Source organism: Pan paniscus, chromosome 15, assembly GCF_029289425.2.
Source record: "Pan paniscus chromosome 15, NHGRI_mPanPan1-v2.0_pri, whole genome shotgun sequence".
NCBI classification, from domain to species: Eukaryota; Metazoa; Chordata; class Mammalia; order Primates; family Hominidae; genus Pan; species Pan paniscus.
The window spans coordinates 90,483,203-90,508,812 of NC_073264.2; the positions used below are offsets into that span (position 1 = coordinate 90,483,203).

At 43.1% G+C, this 25,610-nt stretch overlaps 1 protein-coding gene and 1 long non-coding RNA gene across 15 annotated transcripts in view; one reads left to right on the top strand and one right to left on the bottom strand.

Moving 5' to 3' along the window:
- The window catches only part of FOXN3 (forkhead box N3), a 460,729-nt gene that overhangs the window by 178,462 nt on the left and 256,657 nt on the right, over nucleotides 1–25,610 (bottom strand). For all 13 annotated transcript variants that reach the window (XM_063596366.1, XM_034937997.3, XM_034937996.3 and 10 more), the window contains one exon: nucleotides 16,389–16,525. In XM_063596366.1, the coding sequence (XP_063452436.1) occupies nucleotides 16,389–16,525 (137 nt within the window). The remainder of the gene's footprint in view (nucleotides 1–16,388; nucleotides 16,526–25,610) is intronic.
- LOC117975874 (uncharacterized) overlaps nucleotides 1,229–25,610 on the top strand; it is a 62,766-nt gene continuing 38,384 nt past the window's right edge. For both annotated transcript variants that reach the window (XR_010109832.1, XR_004666272.3), the window contains exon 1: nucleotides 1,229–16,210. This is a non-coding gene — a long non-coding RNA (uncharacterized LOC117975874). The remainder of the gene's footprint in view (nucleotides 16,211–25,610) is intronic.

Here is a 25,610-nt window from a genome sequence, read left to right on the forward strand (position 1 = left end):
TGAGGCGGGCTGGGGGAAACGAGATGATGTTGGTCAAAGGGTAAAAACTTGCAGTTATAAAATGAGTAAGTTGGCCGGATGTGGTGGCTCACGCCTGTAATCCCAGCACTTTGGGAGGATGAGGCAGGTGGATCACCTGAGGTCAGGAGTTTGAGACGAGCCTGGCCAACATGGCAAAACCCTGTCTCTACTAAAAATACAAAAATTAGCCAAGTGTGGTGGTGCACACCTGTAGTCTCAGCTATTCCAGAGACTGGAGCAGAAGAATGGCTTGAACCTGGGAGGTGGAGATTGCAATGAGCCAAGATCATGCCACTGCACTCCAGCCTGGGCGAGAGAACAAGACTTCATCAAACATAAAATAAAATAAAATAAAAGCCCTAGAGACCTAATTTACAGCACAGTGACTACAGTTAATAATACTGTATTTTATACTTTAAATTTGCTAATAAAAGAGTAGATTTGTTTTGTTTTGTTCTTTGTTTGTTTTGTTTTGAGACAGAATCTTGCTCCGTCACCCAGGCTGGAGTGCAATGGTGCAATCTCAGCTCACTGCAACCTCCACCTCGCAGGTTCAAGCAATTCCCTGCCTCAGCCACCCCAGTAGCTGGGATTACAGGCGTGCGCCACCACACCCAGCTAATTTTTGTATTTTTAGTAGAGATGGGGTTTCACCATCTTGGCCAGGCTGGTCTTGAACTCCTGACCCCATGATCTGCCCGCCTCAGCCTCCCCAAGTGCTGGGATTACAGACCTGAAAAAGAGTAGACCTTAACTATTTTCATCACACACACACACACACACACACACACACACACACACAAATGGTAACTATATGAGGTAATAGATATGTTAATTAAACTGTGGTAATCATTTTACAATGTGTGTATCACAACATCACACTGTACGCCTTAAATATCCACAATTTGTATTCATCAATTATATTTCAATAAAGCTGGGGGCACAGAAGGACCAAAAACCCCCCAAGTTTTCCAAGACTAATTGTAAAACAACTCAGTGGTCCAGCACATTACTTTCAGTTGAGTCTCTCAAACTGAGTATCATTCCTACACCTGCTTAGATTACTGAAAACATCCTCACATGTAGCGTTTGGCCACAAGTGGTCTATTGAACTTGGCACAGCCAAAATGACCAACAGTGCTCATCATTCCTACGATCTAAGTCTTGCCTCAGCAAATATGCTATTTACAAACACTATTTTGATAATTATTTAGAGCTTAATTTTTATACACTTGGGTCAACCAGAAATCAGCCAGGCATTTTTGGAAGAATCTTCACTGCTTGTTCCTTAACAAAATAAAATTAACCCTGTGTCTTTAATTCATTTTATGACTTCAATATCAAATAAAAGGATGCTAATTATATCTATTCATTTTTATTTCACAAATATTTACTGTGTACAATATTGGAGATTCAGGACGGTGGTTAGAGAGATTTTCATTTTTAAAGAATGTTAACAAAATATATTGCTCTAACAACAATAATTTTTTAAAAAAAAATCTAAATGCAAAAGATGGTGAGAGTCCTTGTCAGTTCTCCCTACAGACATATCAAAAACAAATACATATAAGAAATGATTAGAAAGATAGCTGAAGTATAGACATTTATTCCCAAAATGACTGAGAGTTTAAGAGGAACAAAACAAGAGAAAACCCTCATTTGCTCTAAGAAGAATTCATGGGCAAGAAAGCTTTATAATATGGTGAGGTTTGACTCTCTTTTTTTCTTATTAAACAAACGTATAAATAATCCCTAAAATATTGTGTGATTCTCCCCACCCTACATTCGCTTTTCGATTTTGTCTAAAACAGAAGTGATCCTTACACACACACACACACACACACACAAGCATTCATAAGCCTTAGTCACCCCTTCCCCATTCTCCTAACGGCGCATCCATGCATCCATCCATCCATCCATCCATTCATCCGTCCACACAGAATCCTCTCTGCTTCCTCCCCACGCCTCCCCCATCAATTTCCATGGCTCTCCCTCTAATTGTCATTGTTCCCTCACCATTGCCAGTTTCCAATGGCAGGAACTCTCACCTCCCATCTCTCTTACTCTCACTATGCTACAAACCCTAAATTCCTTTTTAACAAGTGATATGTCATTCTTCCTTTCCAAAGCTCATCGAAGAATGTTTCTGCAGAAGACAGTGACCACAAGGTGGCAAATTACCTTGAGAAGAACTCAGGCTATGGGGTCAGAACAGTCAGATGAGGCCGGCTCAGGTCCCAGCTCAGCCATCTGCAAGCTGTGTGACCTGCTCTTTATAGGTACGTGATAGCCTCTCACATGCTGTCTGTATACCAAGTCTGACACACAGTAGGTGCCCAATAAATGCTTGGTTTTCTGCCTCTCAATCAAAATCCAGAATGGTTTGGAATCCAAAGCAGATGGAATAAAATAAATTTAAAATTCTTTACAGTTCTATAGTGCTAAACAGCTTACTTTCATAGTTCATTTCTTAGAAGCCTAGAATATCGGATGGAAATAGATTTTTGTTTTACTCTACATCAAAGTGTTGTATTAGAGAAATTCAGGTTGGTTTTCCTATAACTTCAACAACTCTGATGATGGAACATGCCACATCTAAGGGGTGATGGTAAGAAAGGGTGGTGTTAGAAAGAGGGAACTTCAAAGGGCTTTAATAAGAATAAAATTCCATTGGAGTCACCGTATGTCCAAGCCTTCCTTTCTCAAGAACAATCCATTAAAAATCAGGGAGCGGGAGGTGCCCAAGAGAGGGGTCCTTAGGTAGTCAGGCCATGGTATGCCGCCAGAATGCCTCCAGAAGAATCAGGACCTCTGGCACCACAGATTTGTGAGTTCTGAACACAGATTTGGTAGTACAAAGAATTGCGATCTTCCTCTTTTAGCAGGTAGAGAAGGATAGCATTTGGGTGACTTTCTTCCTATGGGATCAAAGTGCGACAGGGAGATTTCCTGGGAGAGAAAAGCAAGATTGGGAGCTGGGAGGAGCCGGGCTTTGTTCTCATCAAAGAAGAAAAGAATGTAGGGGAAAAAAACTAATGAGTGACTGCCAAGAGATTTAAACACGGATTATGTATCTGGTAGAGAAAGAACACAATTGAGTGTTTGGGCTGGCCTGGGGTGAAAACTTTTCCCATTATGACTGGGGCAGGGAGAGCTCCGGCGCCTTACCTTTCAAGTGCCAGCTCCGCAGAAATGTACAGAGGAGCAGAGGGAGGCTTCTTTTCAAAGGAATAATGAACAAGACAAAGCTGGAGCAATTCCTGGCCTGCACCACCTTCAGCACATTTGCATTCTTTTCTTTTCTTTTTTTTTTTTTGAGACGGAGTCTTGCTCTGTCACCAGGCTAGAGTGCAGTGGCACAATCTCGGCTCACTGCAACCTCTGCCTCCTAGGTTCAAGCAATTCTCCTGCCTCAGCCTCCTGAGTAGCTGGAATTACAGGCACGTGTCACCAAGCCCGGCTAATTTTTGTATTTTTAGTAGGGATGGGGTTTCACCATGTTGGCCAGGCTGGTCTTGAACTCCTGACCTCAGGTGATCTGCCTGCCTCAGCCTCCCAAAGTGCTGGGGTTACAGGCGTGAGCCACCATGCCCAGCCACATTTACATTTTCTACAGCAGCTGCAAAATGTTTCCTCCTGTGACAATATTTGGTGCCTTGGAGTCAACAGCCTGGAATTTATAACCTTTCTATCCCAGGGCAGCCTGATGGGTGTCTTAGGCTTGAAGAATGACCAGGTCCAAACAGTCTGGCCTCGTGCATACCCAGAGGGACACTTGGACCTTGGCAGACAGATGGGGAAGTAGATGGAAGGTCAGAAACACCAACACTGCAAAATTGCTAAATTGTCTTTCATAGAGTCCAGCTTCTCCCTCCCCCTCCAAACATCTGGACTTGTGACTGTAAAGGGGAGGAGGGTAGCCAATGATTTCTGGCACCCCAGAGCAACTAAAGGAAAATATTTTGCACTACTCTTATAATCTATGCTATGCACTCTAAGAGAAATCATTGATAAATAATATATTTTGAATAACACCTACATGTGAAGTTTATAGCACCAGGAGAACTTGCAAACGGTCCTGGTTTTCACAGATCTTAAATCTAGGGGAAAGCACAGAACATAAAGTATAAAAAGATTCCTCACAATACAAAACCACATATATAAGGGCCAAACTGGTATGCAGCCGGCTGGGCGCGGTGGCTCACGCCTGTAATCCCAGCACTTTGGGAGGCCGAGGTGGGTAGATCATCTGAGGTCAGGAGTGCAAGACCAGCCTGGCCAACATGGTGAAACCTCGTCTCTACTAAAAAATACAGAAATTAGTCAGGTGTGGTGATGGGTGCCTGTAATCCCAGCTACTCAGGAGGCTGAGGGAGAAGAATCACTTGAACCTGGGGGTGGGCAGGGAGGCGTGCAGGAGGTTGCAGTGAGCCAAGATCATACCACTTCACTCCAGCCTGGGTGAAAGGGCAAAACTCTGTCTCAAAGAAAAAAAAAATTTGGTACGCAGCATTTTTAGAAATAAGTCTGTGCAATTATTAAAAGACAGTGGCAATGGTGAGGAAGGAGAAATCATATTCACTGACTTTCCCTGGGCCAGGCACAAGGGCTAGGCATTTGGTACATCATTTTACTTAATTTAATCCCTAAAGCACTCGTTTAAGGCAAGTATTCTTTTTGTTGGTTTGTTTTTGAGACAGAGTTTCACTCTTGTTACCCAAGCTGGAGTGCAATGGTGCGATCTCGGCTCACTGCAACCTCTGACTCCTGGGTGAGTTGCTGGGATTACAGGTGCCTGCCACCATACCCAGCTAATTTTTGTTATTTTTACGAGAGACGAGGTTTTGCCACGTTGGCCAGGCTGGTCTCAAACCCCTGACCTCAGGTGATCTGCCCGCCTCGGCCTCCCAAAGTGCTGAGATTACAGGTGTGAGCCACCACGCCCAGCCTAAAACAAGTATTCTTATGCCACAATGAGTAACAAAACAGAGGCTCGGGGACCAGAGGCTTCAGGTAACATGTCCAAGGTCACACAGCTAGTGAGTGGCCCAGGGAGGCTCTAACCTGAGCCTCTTTCTAGACTTAACTAAGATCTGCTCTGAGCCTGCTGCGACATTGGCCAACCTGCAGGAGCTGGGAGGAAGCATGGAGACCCTCCAGTCCCCGCCTGCACCAGGGCAAGCGTGTAGTTCTCTAGGATCCTGCTCCTTCCAATGCTGGGGAGGCAGAAGGACCTCTCTGGGGCACTAAAGCTCATGGGAGACAGGCCCAGGACAGTTTCTGACTCCTGCTCTACTGCGGACAGGATCGGGCAGGCGGGGAAGCCAGAGTCACGCTTTGAGAGCTTCAGACTGTGGGATCTTTTTCGTTTCTCTGCTTCCTCACTGTTTCCTCGGACTGGCCTCCTCCTCCTGAGGGTGACAGAGCCGCTGTGCCCATCTGCAGCACCAATTCGGGGCCACTCCCCTGCAAATGCAGGTGAAGCTAAGCCTGGGCTGGAGGCCTGGGGGCTGGTGAATGCACCAAAGCCAGGCCAGAACCCCAACCTCCCACACGGGACTCTGCTGGGAAGCTTGAAATGCAGGGAAATCTCTTGATGTGTTTCTCATCAGTAGAAAAGAATAGGAGGGTTTGGGGGTGGGGGGCAATTTCCAGTTCAGAAGAATCCTAAGATAAGAAACTCTGCTCTCCTTACAGTTAAAACAAACAAACAAAAAGCTTTCATTCAGAAGATCCACAGCTGCAAAGAGAAAGAGAGAGGAAAGAGAAGAAGGAAGCGGGGGTGCAGGGGAAGGAGGTAAAAAAAGCTACTAAAATTTGGTAATGTTTTTTCCCCTCTGAATGTGTTTTTCCCATTCATTTTTCTTCTGCCCAAACTGGTTGGGGCGTGTGTTCTGAGGGAAGGGGGGAACTGATGTGTGTTAGAGAGACATATGTTGGAATAAGCAGCTCATAAACAGACTTTGACCAAAACTTTCCATTTAAAAGTAAACACACAGGAAACATGTCTCAACTTGGACTATGGTGATTAAGCAACTCAATTTGAGAAGATAAGGATTTTTTTTTAATGTGTCTCAATGGTTTATGGAGGTTTTCTCCAGATGATTTAAAAATCAGCAAAAGTTAGGAATTAATGTGGAATCTCTGATGCTTCCCACGCTCTTTCCGTACCTCTCACATCCATGGCAGAGTCTCAGAGATGCTTTGACAAATAATGCAACACGAACCTTATGTAAGAAAAACAAAAGGTTATGAATGTGATCAGAGACTCTGGCCAAGAACATGTGCTTCCACAAAACAAGGACACCAGTTTGGCTCTTCCATGGAGATTTATGCAAAGGGTGGGTGTTATTCTCATTAATTCAGTGGATAAACAATAGGGGGGAGGTTGGGATGATTTGATGGACAGCTTTTGGAAATGATCTTCTGCTTGGCAAAACACTGCCGTGATCATTTTATTCACACGGAAGGAAATGCAAAGAAGTGTCACCAAAACAAGGGAGGTAATTGTAGGGCATGAATCAAAAAGCTGGATGACACAGAACGAAGAGTAACTGAATTAGTCCCATCACGGTCTTGAAATCTGCACTTAATTTCAAGAGAAGAGCCTGACCTCTCATTGCTGGCTAACAAAGCTATGCATCTATTCCCTCAAGTTTCATTTCCACCTTATAAACTACAAATACCATGTTGCAGAGGGATATGCCTCGACTGTCATGGCAGCCCAAGAAACTCAGAAACAACATCTCAAGGGCTGGAAGGGATAACCCTGCAGTTCTCCAGTAAGAGTTAAATCTTGGGATGACCCTGGCAGCTGGTTGTCTAGCTTCGACTGGCATCCCTGGGGGTAGCTCATTCTACCTTCATCCCCTTCATCTGTCCACCCACCCATCAACTCCAGCATTTACCCAGCTTCTGTTATGTGCCTGGCACACTGTCAGATGCTGTTCTGTCTTGACCCCAAATCCTTCTTTCTATAACTTCGATCCATCAAGTCCAAATCTGTCCTCTCTGATGGTGAGGATGGCTGGCATGCTAACCTTCTGAAGGTGCTCTTCCCGGGTTACACATTCCCTGTTCTTCAACAGTAACACATGGATGCCCCTGCCAGCCTGATCACTTTCCTCATCAATCCCCCATTCTATGTTCTTCATATCTTTTATGAATGATGGGTTCCACTTCCCATCTAATTATACTGCACCTCTACTTCTTAATCTCCCTCCTTTGTTAATCTAGAAAATTTGCAAGTATTTAGTGTGACCAGAACTTGGAGAAGACAAAATGCTGAGATCAAAAATATTCTATGAGACCAACTTAGATGTGCTGCTAACAGGTTTTTATTTTCTATTATTGATGAAAAATTTGCCATTTTTAAGCTGCTACAAGACAAAGTGCCGCCTGTTGTTTCACATTGTACACGGTTGATTTCATGCACTTTTGACAGTTTTCCTATTTCTAACATGAGGATCAATTTCTCCTCCTCTGGGAAGGCGAGGGGTTTGACAAATATGCAGAATGCAGGTGAGCCCCACTTTGCAGACACTTCCCCCTCTAACGATGCCTAAGGCGTCGCTGTGCTCAGGAATCCTTGGCTGGCTATCCCGAGAAGTAAATACTCACCAAGCAAATCTGCAAAGACTCCAGGCACCTACTAGGCCCATCAACATTGCAACTTTCTTCTCATGAGGTATTGGAAACACAAGAGTTTCTTTGGTATCCATCATCTCAGGAGTTAGGTCAATGGAAATGTTATCTGTAGGAGACTTAAAGAACTTCTAACGCTTTGGCTATTAAAATACAAACCAGGGACTGAGGGCACCCCAGGAGGTCAGAAGATAAAAAGGTAACTCGGAGTGGTTCTCTCAGTCATGAGTTTGACTTAGTACCTGAGTAAAATAGATATAATCAGCCCGGCTACTTAAACATTCAACTTTCAAAGTGAGTGTGAAAACAGAATGAAATTGGATGACTGGGCATAATATTCATGAGCTACCCCGATACAAAGTGCTCAAAGATAACAGGGACTGTTTTCCATTTAAATAAAACAACACAGGATTGACTCAGAATTAAACGTACAATGAACAGCATACCGAAGGCAAAATGCTGAGAACAAAATTATTCTATGAGACCAACTCAGGAAATATAATGGAAGTCAAAAGACAACATGATTTGATATGAAAATAAAATTATAGCCAACTAATGGATTTTTAAAGCTCCCACTGTCAATGAGCACTGTGTTTTTTAAAGAGTGTGCCCTTACAATTTAAGCCTTTCCTATTCTTCATCCCCTCCAATTTTTTAACAAAAGATAATGTATATTTGGAAGTACTACCATTTAGAAAGCCCCGGTATTCAATCCCACATCTACTTTACTGCATTAATTTACCACACTCTCCTACCTGTTTAGCACCATGAAGCTTCATATTGATTTTTTTAAATTTAATATTCTTTCAAAAATTACTCCCAGCAAAAAGTGCTGTTTAAACATAATCTTTCAAAATGCATAATGCCTCACACTTTTAAATTAAACTTATCCAAATAAGTGTATTGAATATGAGGGGCATTTAAAAAACTATTTCGGGTTTCCATCAAATATGTTGCTTTCAAGTATATTTCAAGTATATTTCAAGTATATTTGTAATAATGAAGCAACTAATCTAAATCCTTGCATTCTTTCTTTATGCTTGACTGAATTAACACTTGCAATGACACCACAATCTAACAATTAAAGTCCTTCAATGTAAGTTAAAACTGATTTCACTGTGGCTTTGCAGTGCTTCTGCCAACTATTAAAAGCACAACACTCTGAATAACTAGAATGAAAGATGTCTTATAAATTAAAAAATTATTGGATCCTATCCAAGCAATGAATAAGCTATTCCTTGCTGTGTGCAAATTCAGCATTCTGAGTGGAGGAATTAACACCGTTATGTTAACAAGATTAACATTTTAAGGATTTTCTAATCTTCTAATTGTCTAAAAGGATGAGTTCCCTAAACACCTCAGTACCTTTCCCACCTCCTCCCAATGCAATTCCCCTATCTACTATTCCCAGCCGCACTATGACAGCCAAAGATTATTTACCTGGTGAACAATGACTGATAACTTTGTTAATTTGAATATACAGTGACCACTCTGTACAATTTCTATACCCTTAGCAGTATTACTCTATGAAGACATTTAAATTTTTTTAAAAAAAAAAGGACATCAATAGGGCAGCAGGCAGGATAATAGAACTTGCTGAGTCAGCACTAAAATCTGCCATTTTCATTAAGAACCTCAATATCGGAAAGGCCAAAATCTTTGGAGAGGCCATTAATGTGTGTGGTTTTTGTTTTTTTTTTCTTTTTTGCGGCTCATTAAATTCCTCTGAGGAAGCAAACAGAAACAGCTAAAAGGAGAAGCTTAAATGTCTGGAATTTATTTAAAAAAAAAAAAAAGATGAGAGTAAAAGAAACTTTATTTTGGTTGGTTTGTTTGTTTTGAGACAGTCTCACTCTGTTGCCCAGGCTGGAGTGCAATGGTGCAATCTCGGCTCACTGCAACCTCCACCTCCCAGGTTCAAGCAATTCTCCTGCCTTAGCCTCCCGAGTAGCTGATTGCAGGTGCCTGCCACCACACCCAGCTAATTTTTGTATTTTTTGGTAGAGATGGGGTTTCACCACATTGGCCAGGTTGGTCTTGAACTCCTGACCTCAAGTGATCCACCCACCTTGGCCTCCCAAAGTGCTGGGATTACAGGCGTGAGCCACCGCATCGAGCCGAGAAACTTTCTTGAAATGTTCTAACTCTGCAAATTTTATAGTCATCCAAAAAATAAATCTTTAGACCTAGATCAGCAAATGAGTCTTGTGGATTTTTCTAACTTTGTACATGTTAAGCCACAATACTTTACATGAAATATAGAATATGATGTCATTATTTTTACATTGAAAATTTTAAAGCAAAAAAATGGAAAGCTCATTAAAGAAAAAAAAAAAAACCATCTCACTCAGTTTCTGACCATCTAACACCCAATCATGGCCAATCCATCATGGAGGCCAAAGGTACGTAGGATGCTGGGATTTCTTTGGAATTACCAAGGAAACACAAAACAACGCTGGCTCTGGAAACCAATCATCCAGGAAACTCTCCATAAACCATACTGTTTGATTAAATGCAAAACCTGTTCTCCAACCATGGTGAGAGAGGATTAAAATGTTTTTCTGGAAACTGACTTTGGATTGGTGCCTATAGCAGAGAAGGTATTACATAAGACCCATATATATGTCACTCTCTAAAAACAATCTGTTGTCATAAACATTATTATGGGGAGAGCTGCTGTTTATAGGGTGTTAAGGTAGTGTTACAAAGTTTAAATACCCCCACTATAAGTACCAAAATCACAAAGTCAAGGTCACCCATTGAGGAACTGTCTTTTCATTTAACTGTCAGACATTGAGAAAGGTTAGAAAAATAGAAATTTCCTAAAAAGTTGGTGGGAATGTGGACTAGAACCGAGTGTAAAATCAGAAGGCAATTTGGCAAGGTCTACTGGAAACATTAAAATACGCATATTCTTTAATGAGAAATGACATATCTAGGAAGGAGGGGCACAGGCAACATAAAGATTAGAACAGCTCAGTGGACTTTTCCGAAGAGGTACGGGCAAGCAACCCAAACACACCACCCCTCCTTCCACTTTCCAGATCTAGATTCCGAAGGCCCCACGCCAGAGTCTCCCTGGCAAAGGTGTAGATTCCCCAAGCAAGCTGGTGTGGCTCGGTGTGCATGAGTAGCCCGAGCTCAGCCACGGGTACTCTACAAAGCACAGTGGAGTGCCATTTCACAAAACTAACGTTCCAAGAACTGTAGTATCCAAACTACAAAGAGACCCCTCGTGTGGCTCAGCAGATCTTCCAGAGAATGAGGCAAAAGCAAGAGCCCTTCACAATCAGCTCTTCACTAAAGTAGGTCAGGCAACTCTCAGTGCTGCAGTGATTTTACTTTTCATTCTACCAAAAACAATCGGGATATTTAAAATTGATCAATGAGTCTGCATTTTGGAGACTGCTTTAAAAAAAAAAAAAGGAAAGAAAAGTTACAAAGATAGCACAGAAAGCTCCTGCATACCCCTCACTTAGTTTTCCCTGATGTTAACACCATATATTACTAATAAGACACTTGTCACAACACTGGTATACTACTATTTTTTTATTTCAATAGTTTTTGGGGTACAGATGGTTTTGGGTTACATGGATAAATTCTTTAGTGGTGATTTCGGAGATTTTAGTGCACTTGTCAGCCCATAGATAGTCTTTTATCCTTAATCCCCCTCCCAACCTTCCCCCTACCCCCCTCCGAGTCCCCAAAGTCCATTATATCATTCTCATGCCTTTCCTTCCTCACAGTTTAGCACCCACTTATAAGTGAGAACATACGTTTTCCATTGGTTTTCCATTCCTGAGTTACTTCACTTAGAATAACGGCCTCCAGGCCGGGCACAGTGGCTCACGCCTGTAATCCCACTTTGGGAGACCGAGGTGGTGGATCACAAGGTCAGGAGTTCAAGACCAGCCTGGCCAAGATGGTGAAACCCCGTCTCTACTAAAAACCACAAAAATTAGCAGGGCGTCATGGTAGGTGCCTGTAATCCCAGCTACTCGGGAGGCTGAAGCAGGAGAATCACTTGAACCTGGGCGGCAGAGATCGCAGTGAGCCGAGATCGCGGCACTGCACTCCAGCCTGGCAAGAGTGAGACCCTGTCTCAAAAAATAAAAGAAAAGAATAATGGCCTCCAGCTGCATTTAAATTGCTGCAAAAGACATTATTTTGTTCCTTTTTATGGCTGAGTAGTATTCCATGGTGTATATATACCACATTTTCCTTATCTACTCATAGGTTGATGGGCATTTAGGTTGGTTCCATATCTTTGCAGCAGCAAATTGTGCTGCTATAAACATGCAGCATACTACTATTACTATTAACTAAACTGCACAGTTAATTCATATTTTGCAAATTTTCCCCTAATGTCCTTTTTCTGTTCCAGGATCCCATTCAGGACATCATAGGACACATTTGCTCATCATGTCTTCTTAGTCTCCTCTGGTCTGTAACAGATTCTAAGACTTTCCCTGTTTCTGATGACCTTGGGGCTTTGAGGAGTGAGGATCAAGTTATTTTTGTAGAATGTCCCTGCTGAAGGACAAAATCATTGTTTGATGTTTTTCCCATGACTAGACAGGGGTTATGAGTTTGGGGAGAAAGACCACAAAGCTGAAGTGCCAAATTTACGATGTCCTACGAGAGGTACCCGGTATCAACATCACATCACTGAGGATGGTACTTTCATCACCTGTGGCATACTGTTCACCAGGTTTGTCCACTCCAAACTCCCTTTTCCAAACTTTTCCATGCTCTCATCTTTAGAAGTAGGTCATTAAGTGCAGCCATTCCAGGAGTGGAGAGTTCCGTCCCACCTCTTTCAGGGGAGAAAGAGCTACATCAAGCATTTGGAACCCTCTGCATGGGAATTGTGTCTCTTCTCTCATTTATTTGTTTATTTATTCAATCATTTATTTCTATCAGTCTGGACTCACAGGTATTTATTTTATATTTCCAGTTATAATCCAACACTATGTTATTTATTTTGCTGCTCATCACTGTCCCAGCTTTGGCTACTAGGAGCAACTTCAGGCGAATCCCTTTGACACCCCTGCCCCCCACCCCACCATTTTGTTCTTTAAATATTTCCTTACTTTCTGCTTCTCCATATTTTCATCAGCAAAATGTCTCCCTTAAGAAAAGGGTTGCTATGGGGTGATTTATGCCTCCCCAAAATTCCTACATTGAAGATCTAGCCCCCAGTACATCTGAACATGACCTTATTTGGGAACAGGGCCATTGAAAATGTAATTAGTTAAATAGGATGAGTCATTACGGGAGAAAGATGGGCCTCTAAGCCAATACGACCAGTGTTTCCTTACAAGAAGGGAAAATTTGGACATAGACACCACACGGAGAAAACGAATGCCAAGTGAAGGTGAAGGCAGAAATCAGAGTGATGTTTCGACAGGCCGAGGAAGGCCAAAAGCATTCCAGCAAAATGCCAGTAAACCACCAGAAGCTAGGAGAGAGGGGCGGAACAGACCCTCCCTCACAGCCCACAGAAGGAACCAACCCTGCCGACACATTGGTCTCGGACTTCCAGCCTCCAGAACCTTGACACAGTAAGTTTCTGTTGTTTAAGTCACTTGGTTTGAAGTACTCCACACTGAGCTCTGCACTTCGATTAAAAACAATTCACAAATTTGGTATCAACAAAGCAGGTGTGGAAGAACATCCTAACATACATTCAAAAGGGCACTTTAGAAAACAGAGGCATAGGCCGGGCGCGGTGGCTCACGCCTGTAATCCCAGCACTTTGGGAGGCCGAGGCGGGCGGATCATGAGTTCAAGAGATTGAGACCAGCCTGGCCAACAAGGTAAAACCCCATCTCTACTAAAAATACAAAAATTAGCCGGGTGTGGTGGCGCCTGCCTGTAGTCCCAGCTACTCTCAGGAGGCTGAGGCAGAAGAATCCCTTGAACCCAGGAGGCGGAGGTTGCAGTGAGCCAAGACTGCACCACTGCACTCCAGCCTGGCGAGAGAGCAAGACTCCGTCTCAAAAAAAAAAAAAGCCAAAAAAGAAAACAGAGGCGCGGGTCTACACATCTCAATATTTAGCATGGTATTTGGATGTGAGCAAGGTCTGGGCAGTGCTCTCAAATGTCTCGCTTTTCCCGCAGCATTTCCAGCCACCTGCAGCTCAGTTCAGAGTGACATTTGCCAAGCCCACCTGCAAGTCCTGGCAATAACCGCCCATCTAGTATAATCAGCATCTTCTTCAGGATGCTAAGTACCAGCCCCGTGAAAGCCAAGCACTTCCCAGGTACCCCTCACAGCGATCCAGCAAGGGGCCGACGGGTGATTCCCCGCATCACAGTGGACCCAGCCAGATCACGTCAATTCGGCATTTTGGGGTCCCTGTTTAATGACTCGGTGTTTCACTTCCATCTTCTCTAGGTCATGTCAACAAGTGGCCTGATGGCTTAGAATTGAACCAAATGCCACATCACTGTAAGACACAGAAATATTGTACAATTACCCAGTGTTCAGTGGCTTCAGTGCAATTTCACACACTAGAGGATCCTGAAGCAAACTCTCAGCTTTCAGATGAAGGGATGACAGTCCCCAGGAAAGAGAAAGTGACTTGTTCTCATGGAATTAAGGCATGGAAGAGGCAGACTAGAATCTCATCTGTCATCTCCCTCCACCGCCAGTGACCTCTGTGGAGGTGAAATCTAAGCACCGCATGGGCAGAAGCAGAAACTGGTTTTTTTTTTCCCCTCAGTCAACTGGGGATAAAGGCTGGAGGTGACGGAGTGGGGTCTGAAATATTCCTTCGGAAATGACTTTCATTACAAAAGCTCTGGTTCATCTGCATTTTTATGTCTATATTAAAAATCAAATGAAGTCATTAAGCTAAGGCCAGCTCAGAATGCCTCTCGCCTGAATATGCATTCCTGTTCCAACCCCCAGAGCTCCTCTATAATCCTTCGAATTATTAAATAATTACTGTGTTTCCCTCGGGGTCACATTTGGCAACAAAATACTGGTCTAAAGGAACCAATGACATGCCCAGTGAGTAACACTCATGTTCTTAACTTCCTAGAAGCAAAGGGAGATGAAATACTTCCGAGGTGCAGAGTGGAAAAGCCAGAGAAGTGTATTCCACGCAGCTTGGAGAGTTGGGGGGTGGGGGTAGAATGACAAAGAAACATGAGAATCTGGGAAATATTTCAATAATTAGTGTCACGTCCTCCTTCACCAACCTTGTACATCGGCAATTCTCCACTCCAATCCTGGTTCTCTTCCATTTGGGGAGTGGCTATGGCCACAAGGAGAAAACCAAGCATATGGCTCTGTCCTTCTGGACATGTCTACGATGTTGGTTGGGCTGCTTTGGAAAATCCCACTTTCTCTCCTACAGCTATATGACCTCAAGTTGTCATTTCAAATAAAGTATGCTTCCACTGATTTTTATGAACACAGACAAAAGCTGCTACAACCTTCCCCCCCACACACCAAACCTTTCAAATCAACTGTAGTTGCTATGTAAGGTTATTTGTTTCTAAGGCAACAGTGTATATCTAAGTACTAATGGCCTGTCCTTTTGCCAGGCAACAAACAGCCTTGTGATGCAACTGCACCTGTCTCGGCTACGCGTTACTATGGAGATGCTCCAGTTGCTATGGGTACCATCACGCTAATCGCCTAGCAAAGGCAGACATACAGCAGTCTTCTCAGAGAGCCCAGCTGTTCCTCCCTGTCTCTTGCTGAAGACTGATTGTCTAGGGCCTGTGATGGAATGCTTCTCAACTGAGATGCAGAAGAACTTCATTAATGCTATTTCAGAAGATCACTTTGTGCTCCCTCTTGCAGAACAAACAGCAGACTAGGAAAAGAATCTGCAAAGAAGTGGACTGTAAAATTCCTGAAGTCTATGACATCATGCCATCCCTAATTAACCTCAACTTGCAGTCCAAGGATAATTCCTCTTAACTAGGTGGTTATGATAGAAACATTTCTATACATTTTTAAATATTTTTTTGTAGAGCTGAGGAATGCATTTCAAATTCAAGCACTATGTATTCATAAAAATTGATCTTAAAAATTTGGTTCTGATTATTTGGCTCTCTTTTGGAATCTAACATTAAGACACTTTTTAAAAAAGTGACAGGCTACTTACCCTCCCTTCCAATGATATATTTGTAAAAATGGTACCCATGACCTTACTGTCTCAAACAAATGGGCATGTGAGGAGGATAAAATGTCTCTATTGTTTCTACTGTTCTCCTTGAAGAAGCAAAGACCAAGTAACCACAACAAAATGGTCACCTGGGAGCACCGTCTACATGGAGACTGCGAAAGACAACAGTGGGGACAACTGAGTGAGCCTCCACTGAATGTCTGCAGAGACCGGCCAGATGAGGGGATGATGGAGTTGCCTGCTTGACTCGTTCCTGTACTTTCATCCCAACAAAACATGACACACACCGAGATGTGAAAGCTGTCAACTTTTCTTTGTAAATGTTTCTACCCAGGAAGACATGATTTCACCCACCATGAAGCCTTCTGGAAGCACATTCCTCTGACGCTGCAGCAGCGGTAAGGTTTGTAGGAAATACAACAGTGGATATGCCTCCTAATAATACTTAATTTCTTTCTCATTTACCTGCAGTTATTTTTAAAATCTCGTACGGTCTATTAAATTAATTTCCGCGCAGGTCTCTGCCAAAATAATGCCATTTCAGTAGACCAAAAAAAAGAAGTCTGAATTGCTTACCTTTGATATGCCTGAGGACAGGTGGGAGGTGTATTGAACACGTGTGGGTGTGGGTGATAAGGTGTCTTTTTCAAAGCCTGAATTAGATTTTGTCTATACTCTGGGTCTATGCACCACAACGACCCTTTCCCAATACTCTGCAAAGAAAATTAAAATACAAAGGCATTAATAGAGAATTATTAAGTACTTTGCAATAAGTAGATGTATAGCTATTATCACTTCTTTATTTTTAAAAGCTTCTCATTTGTTGACTGTTTGCCAGCCTTAAATATTATACTGACAGTAGAACTCCATAAAATGCACTTCAATCTTACTTGTATTATGTTTGATAGGCAAAATGAACATATTATTACCAGGTTATGGTGATACAACAATATTACAATTTTCATACCCAAACTACCAATAAAATGAGAATCTCATTGTTTTTCAGCGTCAACATTGAAGAACACGTGCATTCTCTTCTAAAAATGAATTTAACTGTGTCAGATTTCTAAAGTTTGGGGAAAAAAAAAAAGAGGGCCGAGACACCCCCAAAAGTCCATCTCTGCTCCAGAAATTTAGTTATGTTTTAAAACCATATGACATCGGGATCATTTTATAAAAACAGAAAAGTAATCCCCTTGTTTTTTTCCAGCTTACTCACAAAAGAATGACACTTACTCTTGGAATGGAATTCTGTAATTACCTTCCCTAAGCAACAAAAGAACTCAGGCAGCAATGATAAAGCCCAACTCAGAATCCACTATTTATTTTTTGGATTCCTCAGTTCCCAGCAATCGACTCCAGCCATTAAGAGTTGAATCTTTAGAAGTCAAACTTTAAAATGCAAATTTTCTAAAACCGTTCTGTGGAGAGAGGGAGGCTTCCTGTGAGGCCCACTTCCCGTGAAGCCTTTGGTCTATGGATAGCCTATTTTTAAAAATGTAAGTCCTTCCTTTGAGGCCCCCCTGGAACTGGCAGCAGGCCGACGGGCAATCGTTCCTCTGGCCGCACACTTTCAAGTGACCGAATGTACCCAAACTGTTTGATAAGGTCATTTGTAAATATTTACTGATTTGCAGAGAAAAGAAGTTAAATTACATAAACCCGTGCCCACCTCCTGCTTTCAGCCAACAGTAAGATTGATGTTGTCCTCCAACATTTAGAAAGCAAACAAGAAGCTGTTTAACTAACATGGGGGAAGGGGACAATCCAAGAAAATCCCACTGAAGGAGCTGTAAAAACAAGTTACTCCTAAAATCTTTTTAAAAGTTTAAAAAAATCTGTGTTTCATCATCAGTTCACCCGAGTAGTTTCCTTACAAACATTATTCACAGAGCCCATTAAAATACTTTATTATCAACAACATCAGCAAGCCGTGCAACTGGAATTAACTCTTTCTGGTGCAATGAGAATAGGAGAATTGCTCAAAACCACAGCCAGGGGCTGGAACCTCTGACCACCCTAGTCACCCACCCCCACGTGCAGGCCTGACCCCAGACACAGGTCAGAGTCTGGCTGGACACGCTATTCTTAAACATCAATGTTCTCAGTTTAACCAACCGGATGTTTAAAGACCTGAAAGATTTCAACTTTGGAAAATTCAACATTCCTATGTGTTTTTTCCTTTCACGCACACATTCTCAAACCCAGAATAGTTCAGGGGGAGCAGTGAGACTTTCCAAGTAAATCAGGCGGGCCACTCAATAATCTGCCCTGGAAGCTTCATCCCTTCCTTTGGAAAAGAGCTGTGCAGAAGAAAGCCAAAAGCTAAGGAGTGGAGAGGTTTGGGGGGAAAGACAGGAGACAGGTAACTACCAAATTTGGAAAACATAAAACAAACCACCAAATCCTGTCAACAGTAGGGGTCTGGCCTGATTCCATCAAAGGCTCCGGGTGGAGCCCTGGGCCAGTGGGACCTGCCTTTCTGATCCCTTGCACCCAAGGCTCCAAACCAGCAATAGCTACACTGAGGGGCCATGGCTGACATGTGATCCAAACATTTCTGCAATGATACTGTCTCAATTCTGGAAACCCAATGGCTTTTGTTCTCATCATGGTGGCTTTCAGGGTGGGACCATTTAATCTTAACGCTACAAAAATAATATGACAAAGAAATGAAGGACAACCGGTTGGCCTTCTCAGGGAAATAACCGTAAGCCAAGAACGTGGTTTCTCCTAATCCTAACCTAAGTGTTTGTTTACTGTACCCTTGTATACCCATATTAATGTATGCTACCATTTAAAAACTAAGCAGATTGAACCCAGGAGCCAGAAGCTGCAGCGAGCAGAGATCGCGCCATTTGCACTCCAGCTGGGGCAAGAACAGTGAAACGGCATCTCAAAACAAATAAATAAATAAAAATAAAAACAAAAGCTAAGCAGAATAAACCCCCAGGACTGTGCAGGACATTCACAAGGTAATTGATCCAGATGCAGAGAGGCAGGCTGAAGAATAGTAAGAACAGGTGATCTGGAGCCACACAGACGTTTCCTGAGTGGCCCTGCACAAATCACAGCGCCATGGGAAGTCTTGGCTTCCTCACTGGTAAAACAATGACCCACTTAGAGATAGTTGGGAGGCTCAGAGATGGCATAATATAAAACACCTTCAGTAGCGGCCCTACCTACAGGTACTCAATAAATGGCAGACAGCATCATGAAAATCTCCTTTTGGACACAAGAAAGACAATGAAACTGGCTTACAATGTCTTTCACTGAACCAAATCTGATTGATTTTCATCTCCAACAACAGCATTGGGAAGGGCCTCCAGCAAACAGATGGGACGAGTGAAGATAAAATGATCATCTATTCGAATGCAGTGGTGGTCCTGGCTCAACAAATTCACTGGGAAGAGCTTTTTGACATTCTCAGCTCCCCCTCTATTTTCATCACTCCCTACATCTGCTTTCTATGAACCCCACAACCCACACTCACTACGCGGACTTCTCCCTTGCTCAGGAAGCTACTATCACCGACTCATGACTACCTGGCTGCTGAAAGTCTTTTGTCCAGGTCTCTACACTGTCAACATCAAGCTGAGGTTTAATTCCATACTTGGTCAGTTCACTGTGGCCATCTCCCAACATTTTTTTTTTTTTTTGAGACAGTCTCATTCTGTCACCCAGGATGGAGTGCAGTGATGTGATCTCGGCTCACTGCAACCTCCACCTCCCAGGTTCAAGTGATTCTCATGCCTCAGCCTACCGAGTAGTTGGTATTACAGGCGTGCATCACCATGCCTGGCTTTTTTTTTTTAAGGGAAGAGATGGGGTTTCACCATGTTGGCCAGGCTGGTCTTGAACTCCTGGCCTCAAAGGATCCACCTGTCTCAGCCTCCCAAAGTGCTGGGATTACAGGCATGAGCCAGCACACCAGGCATCTCCCAACATTAACTGAAGAAATTTTCTCACGCTTGGATCATAAGGTTCCTACCCTGATCTATTTGGCATTTTACAATAAGAAAGGTCTGAAATTGCTGATAGTTTTTTACAATGCAGACAGTAATTTCAACATATCTCATACTTAGCAATGCTGGCATTCCAAAGAGGAAACAAACAAACAAAAGACATCTTTAGGACACACCCACGGGAACCCTGTGGGTGCCACCAGTAACCACAGCACAGTGTCAGGCTGAGCTTGGAAGGACCATGAGAGAGGCCGGCACCACGTCTCATTTTCAAGCATTTTCTTGGGTTTCATGTAACAGTTTGGAGTAGTAAAATGGTTTACTTGAAAACTTTTAAAATGGAAATATGCAAAGGATAGAATGCTCAAGTTTCTTAGGCCAGGAAAAATTACATTTAATGTTCCTAATAGGAGAGAGAAGGCTATAACTTGATTATAGTTGTGTAGTAAGTTTGAGAGTTGGAGCTTTCTTAGAAAAATATCTGCATCTCATCTGAAGACAAGAATATGGAATGCTTTTTTTTGTTTGTTTTTTTGTTTGTTTTTTTTTAGACAGAGTCTCGCTCTTGTTGCCCAGGCTGGAGTGCAGTGGCACAATCTTGGCTCACTGCAATCTCCGCCTCCCAGGTTCAAGCCTCTCCTGCCTCAGCCTCCTGAGTAGCTGGGATTACAGGCACCCGCCACCACGCCCGGCTAATTTCTGTAGTTTTAGTAGAGACGGGGTTTCTCCATGTTGGCCAGGCTGGTCTCAAACTCCTAACCTGAAGTGATCCGCCCACCTTGGCCTCCCCAAAGTGCTGGGATTACAGGCGTGAGCCACTGCGCCCGGCCGTGGAGTGCTTTTTATTAAAAAAAAAAAAAAAGAAAGAAAGAAAAGAAAAGAAATAGGCCAGGTGCAGTGGCTCATGCCTGTAATCCCAGCACTTTGGGAGGCCAAGGTGGGTGGATCACCTGAGGTCAGGAGTTCGAAACCAGCCTGACTAACATGGTGAAACCCCATCTCTACTAAAAATACCATAATTAGCTGGGCTTTGTGGTGGGTGCCTGTAATCCCAGCTACTTAAGAGGCTGAAGCAAGATAATCTCTTGAACCCAGGAGGCAGAGGTTGCAGTGAGCTGAGATCACGCCATTGCACTCCAGCCTGGGCGACAGAGTGAGACTCCATCTCAAAAAATAAGTAAATAAATAAATAAATAAATAACTGTGAGGGCCACACACCATTAAGTGTTGGGGAATTCAAAATAATAAGGGAAGAATATTCATTTATAGAAAAGTATGTGTGTGTATTCACACTCACATTTTTGTGTGTATATATACACTAACACCCCCAGAAAAAAAACTGCGAAAAATTACATGGAAAAATGAGTAAAAAAAATTATGGATGAGCCCAAGTTTCTTTTAAAATTAAAAACCACCTGGGGGGAATAAAAATCAACTCCCTGTTAAAAATAAAAAATCAATGCACAAAAAGAAAAGCAAACAAGAGCCCATATTGTAGGAAGAAACGGTTAGCAAAAAATGTTAAAAAAAAAAAAAGTAATTAAATCTTTTTTTTTTTTTTTTTTTTTTTTGGAAATGGAGTCTCACTCTGTCATGCCCAGGCTGGAATGCAGTGGCGCAATCTCAGCTCACTGCAACCTCCGCCTCCCGGGTTCAAGCGATTCTCCCGCCTCAGTCTCCCGAGAGGCTGGGATTACAGGTGCCCGCCACTATGCCCGGCTATTTTCTTTTTTTTGTATTTTTAGTAGAGACGGGGTTTCGCCATATTGGCCAGGCTGGTCTCGAACTCCTGACCTCAGGTGATCCGTCTGCCTTGGCCTCCCAAAGTGCTGGAAATACAGGCATGAGCCACTACGCCCAGCCCGTACTTCAAACATTGTTATTCAAACCGTGGGCCAGATACATTCATGGGTCATGAAATGAATGGAATGGATCATAAGCAGCACTGTTTTAATGGAACAGAATGTAACAAACTAGAACCAAATAGAATGGACTACAATATATCTGCAGTAACATATAGTGAAATTTGTATTTGCATAGTTGTGTATATACATGTTTACTGATCACCAAGTAACATACACTTCTTACTGGGAAGCCGGGTCAACAAAGTTTGGTATCCACTGATCTAGGACAGTAGTGTCTGGTTGTGTTTTTTCCCCCTTCTCACCACTTGTGAGGAAGAAAGCCCCCTATTAGCAACAGTGGGGGACTTACACGTGGCTCTGGGGCAGTGCCTAAGGAACGGGGATAAGGAGGCAGGCCCCATGTCAAAGTGGAGCAGGCACCACCTCTGCCCAGGCCTGTTCTGCCCTGGCCAGGGAGGGATAGCCTGTAACAATTTCAGTTTGTGCAGAACATTCAGGTATGAAAAGAAAAAAAAAAAAGACAAAAGGACCAAAAAAAAAAAAAAAGTATGATTTTTAGACTTTAAAATTAAGACAGGCCAGGCATGGTGGCTCACACCTGTAATCCCAGCACTTTGGGAGGCCGAGGTGGAACGATCACCTGAGGTCAGGAGTTCAAGACCAGCCTGGCTAACATGGTGAAACCCCATCTCTACAAAAATACAAAAATTAGCCGGGCATGATGGAGGGTGCCTGTAATCCCACCTACTTGGGAGGCTGAGGCGTGAGAATCACTTGAACCCTGGAGGCGGAGGTTGCAGTGAGCCGAAATCGTGCCATTGCACTCCAGCCTGGGCGGCAGAGCGAGACTCGGTCTCAAAAAAATATATAATAATAATGATTAAATTAAATTAAAACAACACGGAAAGTTTACATTTTATAACAACCTTATTATGCAGATGATATTTACACTTCAGAAATATTTAAGACAATTGTAACCCTGTAAAGCTGATGAGATATTAAAACAAGACAAAAACTGAAAACGAAATGGAGTGGGGAGCTGGGTGTGTGTTGGTGATCTTGAAACAATAGCTTTTGATGTTTCTGACACACCATTTTGGAGGGTGCTTCTAACACTACCCACCTTCATTCCTTCCTTCATTCATACGCTCATGCATTCATTCATTCATTCCTATGGTGCCTACTACATGCCAGGCACCATGAAGGGTCCATTTGTGAATACAAAACAATACAAAAAGGAGACCGCCCTCCTGAAGCTTGGATTCTAGAAGGGAAAAAACACAGTAAGTAAAGAAATAAATAAGCAATATTATGACAGACTGTAATACCTGCTAGGAAGGAAACAGAATAAGCCATGAGTTAGAAGAGAGGAAGTTGCTGCTGTGTGAGAAATAAATGGGCTGGAAGTGGCAAGAGCACCTGCAGAGAACTGATATGACGGTCCAGGACCAAGATGACCATGGGTGTTGGTTCGGGTGGGCAGCAATGAGACAGAGAAAGGAGGACAGCTCCCGAATGTACTCTGAGGCCAGGTAGCGGCTCACACCTGTAATCCCAGCACTTTAGGAGGCCAAGGCAGAAGGACAGCATGAGTCCAGGAGTCTGAGACCAGCCTGGGCAATACAGTGAGACCCCATGTCTACAAAAAATACAAATAAAAATTAGCCAGACTGCTGCTTGAGCCCAGGAGTTGAGGTTACAGTGAGCTATGATTGTGCCACTGCACCCCAACCTGGGCAACAGAGCAAGACCCTGTCTCTTTCTTAAAAAAAGGAGATAGAGCAGGGCGTGGTGGCTCACGCCTGTAATCCCAACACTTCAGAAGGCTGAAGCGGGTGGATCATCTGAGGTCAGGAGTTCAAGACCAGCCTGGCCAACATGGTGAGACACCATCTCAACTAAAAATACAAAAAATTAGCCGGGCACGGTGGCACACGCCTGTAATCCCAGCTACTTGGGAGCCTGAGGCAAGAGAATCGCTTCAACCTGGGAGGCGAAGGTTGCGGTGAGCCGAGATCGTGCCACTGCACTCCAGCCTGGGAAACAAGAGTGAAACTCCATCTCAAAAAAAAAAAAAAAAAGAGAGAGAGAGAGAGATAGAAACCTGATAAACAGCAGTTGACACTGGCAATGCAGATCAAGTAGGAGAAGTAATTGATATTCAGTAATGGTGTGGGATCATTTGATTTTCCATATGAAAAAATATGTATATAAACATATATACTAACTGGGTTTGTGTACATATACTTTGTGATGTTCTCATGATGATGCAATTGCCTAACGATGTATTTCTCAAAACATATTCCCGCTATTATACACCACGCGACTGTATCTGGAGGAATGGACTGCATAAGCCACCTCTCTCCCCTCTGCTATACCCTCATTGACCCCAACCTTTCTAGCAGAAGCTCATAAATGTCATGGTAGGCCTGAGATTGTCTGGCTTTAGAGGTTTAACATCAACTGGTTCCTCTGTAATAGGGGTTAGTAAACTTTTCTTAAACAACTTCTCTTTCCGTTACCAGGTCCTCTAATCCATGGCCAGGTCCAACGGCTTCTCAAAGTACATTCTATAGTCTCTGTAGGTCACATGGTCTCTGTTGCAACAACCCAACTCTGCCATCATAGCACAAAAGCAACCATCAATGTAAACAGATAAACGTGGCTGGGCTTCAGTAAGACCTTATTTGCAAAAACATTATCCATAGTTCACCGCCCACTGCCCTACAGCTCCAATACTGGTACCCAGGACTGAGACTCACAACTCCCAGTTTTAGGAAACTTAAAAACCAGAGAAGGAGTTTTCAGGGTTAAGGGATTTGGGCTGGGTCCTGAGGGATGGGTGGGGTGTGGATGATGGCCTAAGTCAAGTGCTCCAAGGTCGAAAAGGAAGACCCCCAGTGGGGGCTACAGACACGGACTAGAGTAAGTTACCCCATCCGTAATAAGAACACATACCTGGTTGGGCTGCACCTACCATCACTGCCTTGAGAAATCATGGCATACATGCAGCTCACTCCCCACCCCGGGTCTTAGTTTCCTCATCTATAAATTAGGTGCTAAGATGAAATCATCCCAAAGGCCCATCATTCTATGCTTTGGGAACGTGTGATTACAGATTAATTAGAATACATGGGTCCTCATGTCTCCAACTCCTTCACAGGTTCAACACAGCCAGCTTTCTGTTCTAGGCCAGTACCACCCATGTGTGGGGTCAGTGAGAAACACATTATTGTGCTTTCAAAGGGGAGCCCTTACTTGGCTGACATGGACATTGGAGTCAGACAGACCTGAGTCTGAGTCTTGTTTCAATTTCTCAGCTGTGTGGACTTGGGCAAAATACGTAACTGCTCTGAGCTTCAAATTTTTCATCCATAAAATGGGAGTGAATTAATAATACCTGCTTCACAAGATTGTTGTGAGGATTAAAGGAGATAATATTGTGCTTGCTTGGCACATGGTAACAGTTCAATAAATATCAGCTCTCGGGCCAGGTGCAGTGGTTCACACCTATAATCCCAGCACTTTGGAAGGCAGAGGCGGAAGGATCACCTGAGGAGTTCGAGACCAGCCTGGTCAACATGGTGAAACCTGTCTCTACCAAAAATACAAAAAATTAGCTAGGCATGGTGACAGGTGCCTATAATCCCAGCTACTTGGGAGGCTGAGGCAGGAGAATCGCTTGAACCCAGGAGGTGGAGGTTGCAGTGAGCCGAGATCACGCCACTGCACTCCAGCCTGAGCAACAGAGCGAGACTCCATCTCAAAATAAAATTAAAAAAAAAAAATCAGCTCCTGTTATTATGATGGTAACAAAATATTAAACAGCCAGCTTTTCTTGACACTGAGCTCCAAACCATTCAGTGCCTGCCTGATGGAATAGGTACTTGTCAAATTGTGAAATCATGCAGATTTCATCTAAAAAAATTGCACATGACTATTTGTTTTCCATAGTCTGATGTTAATTT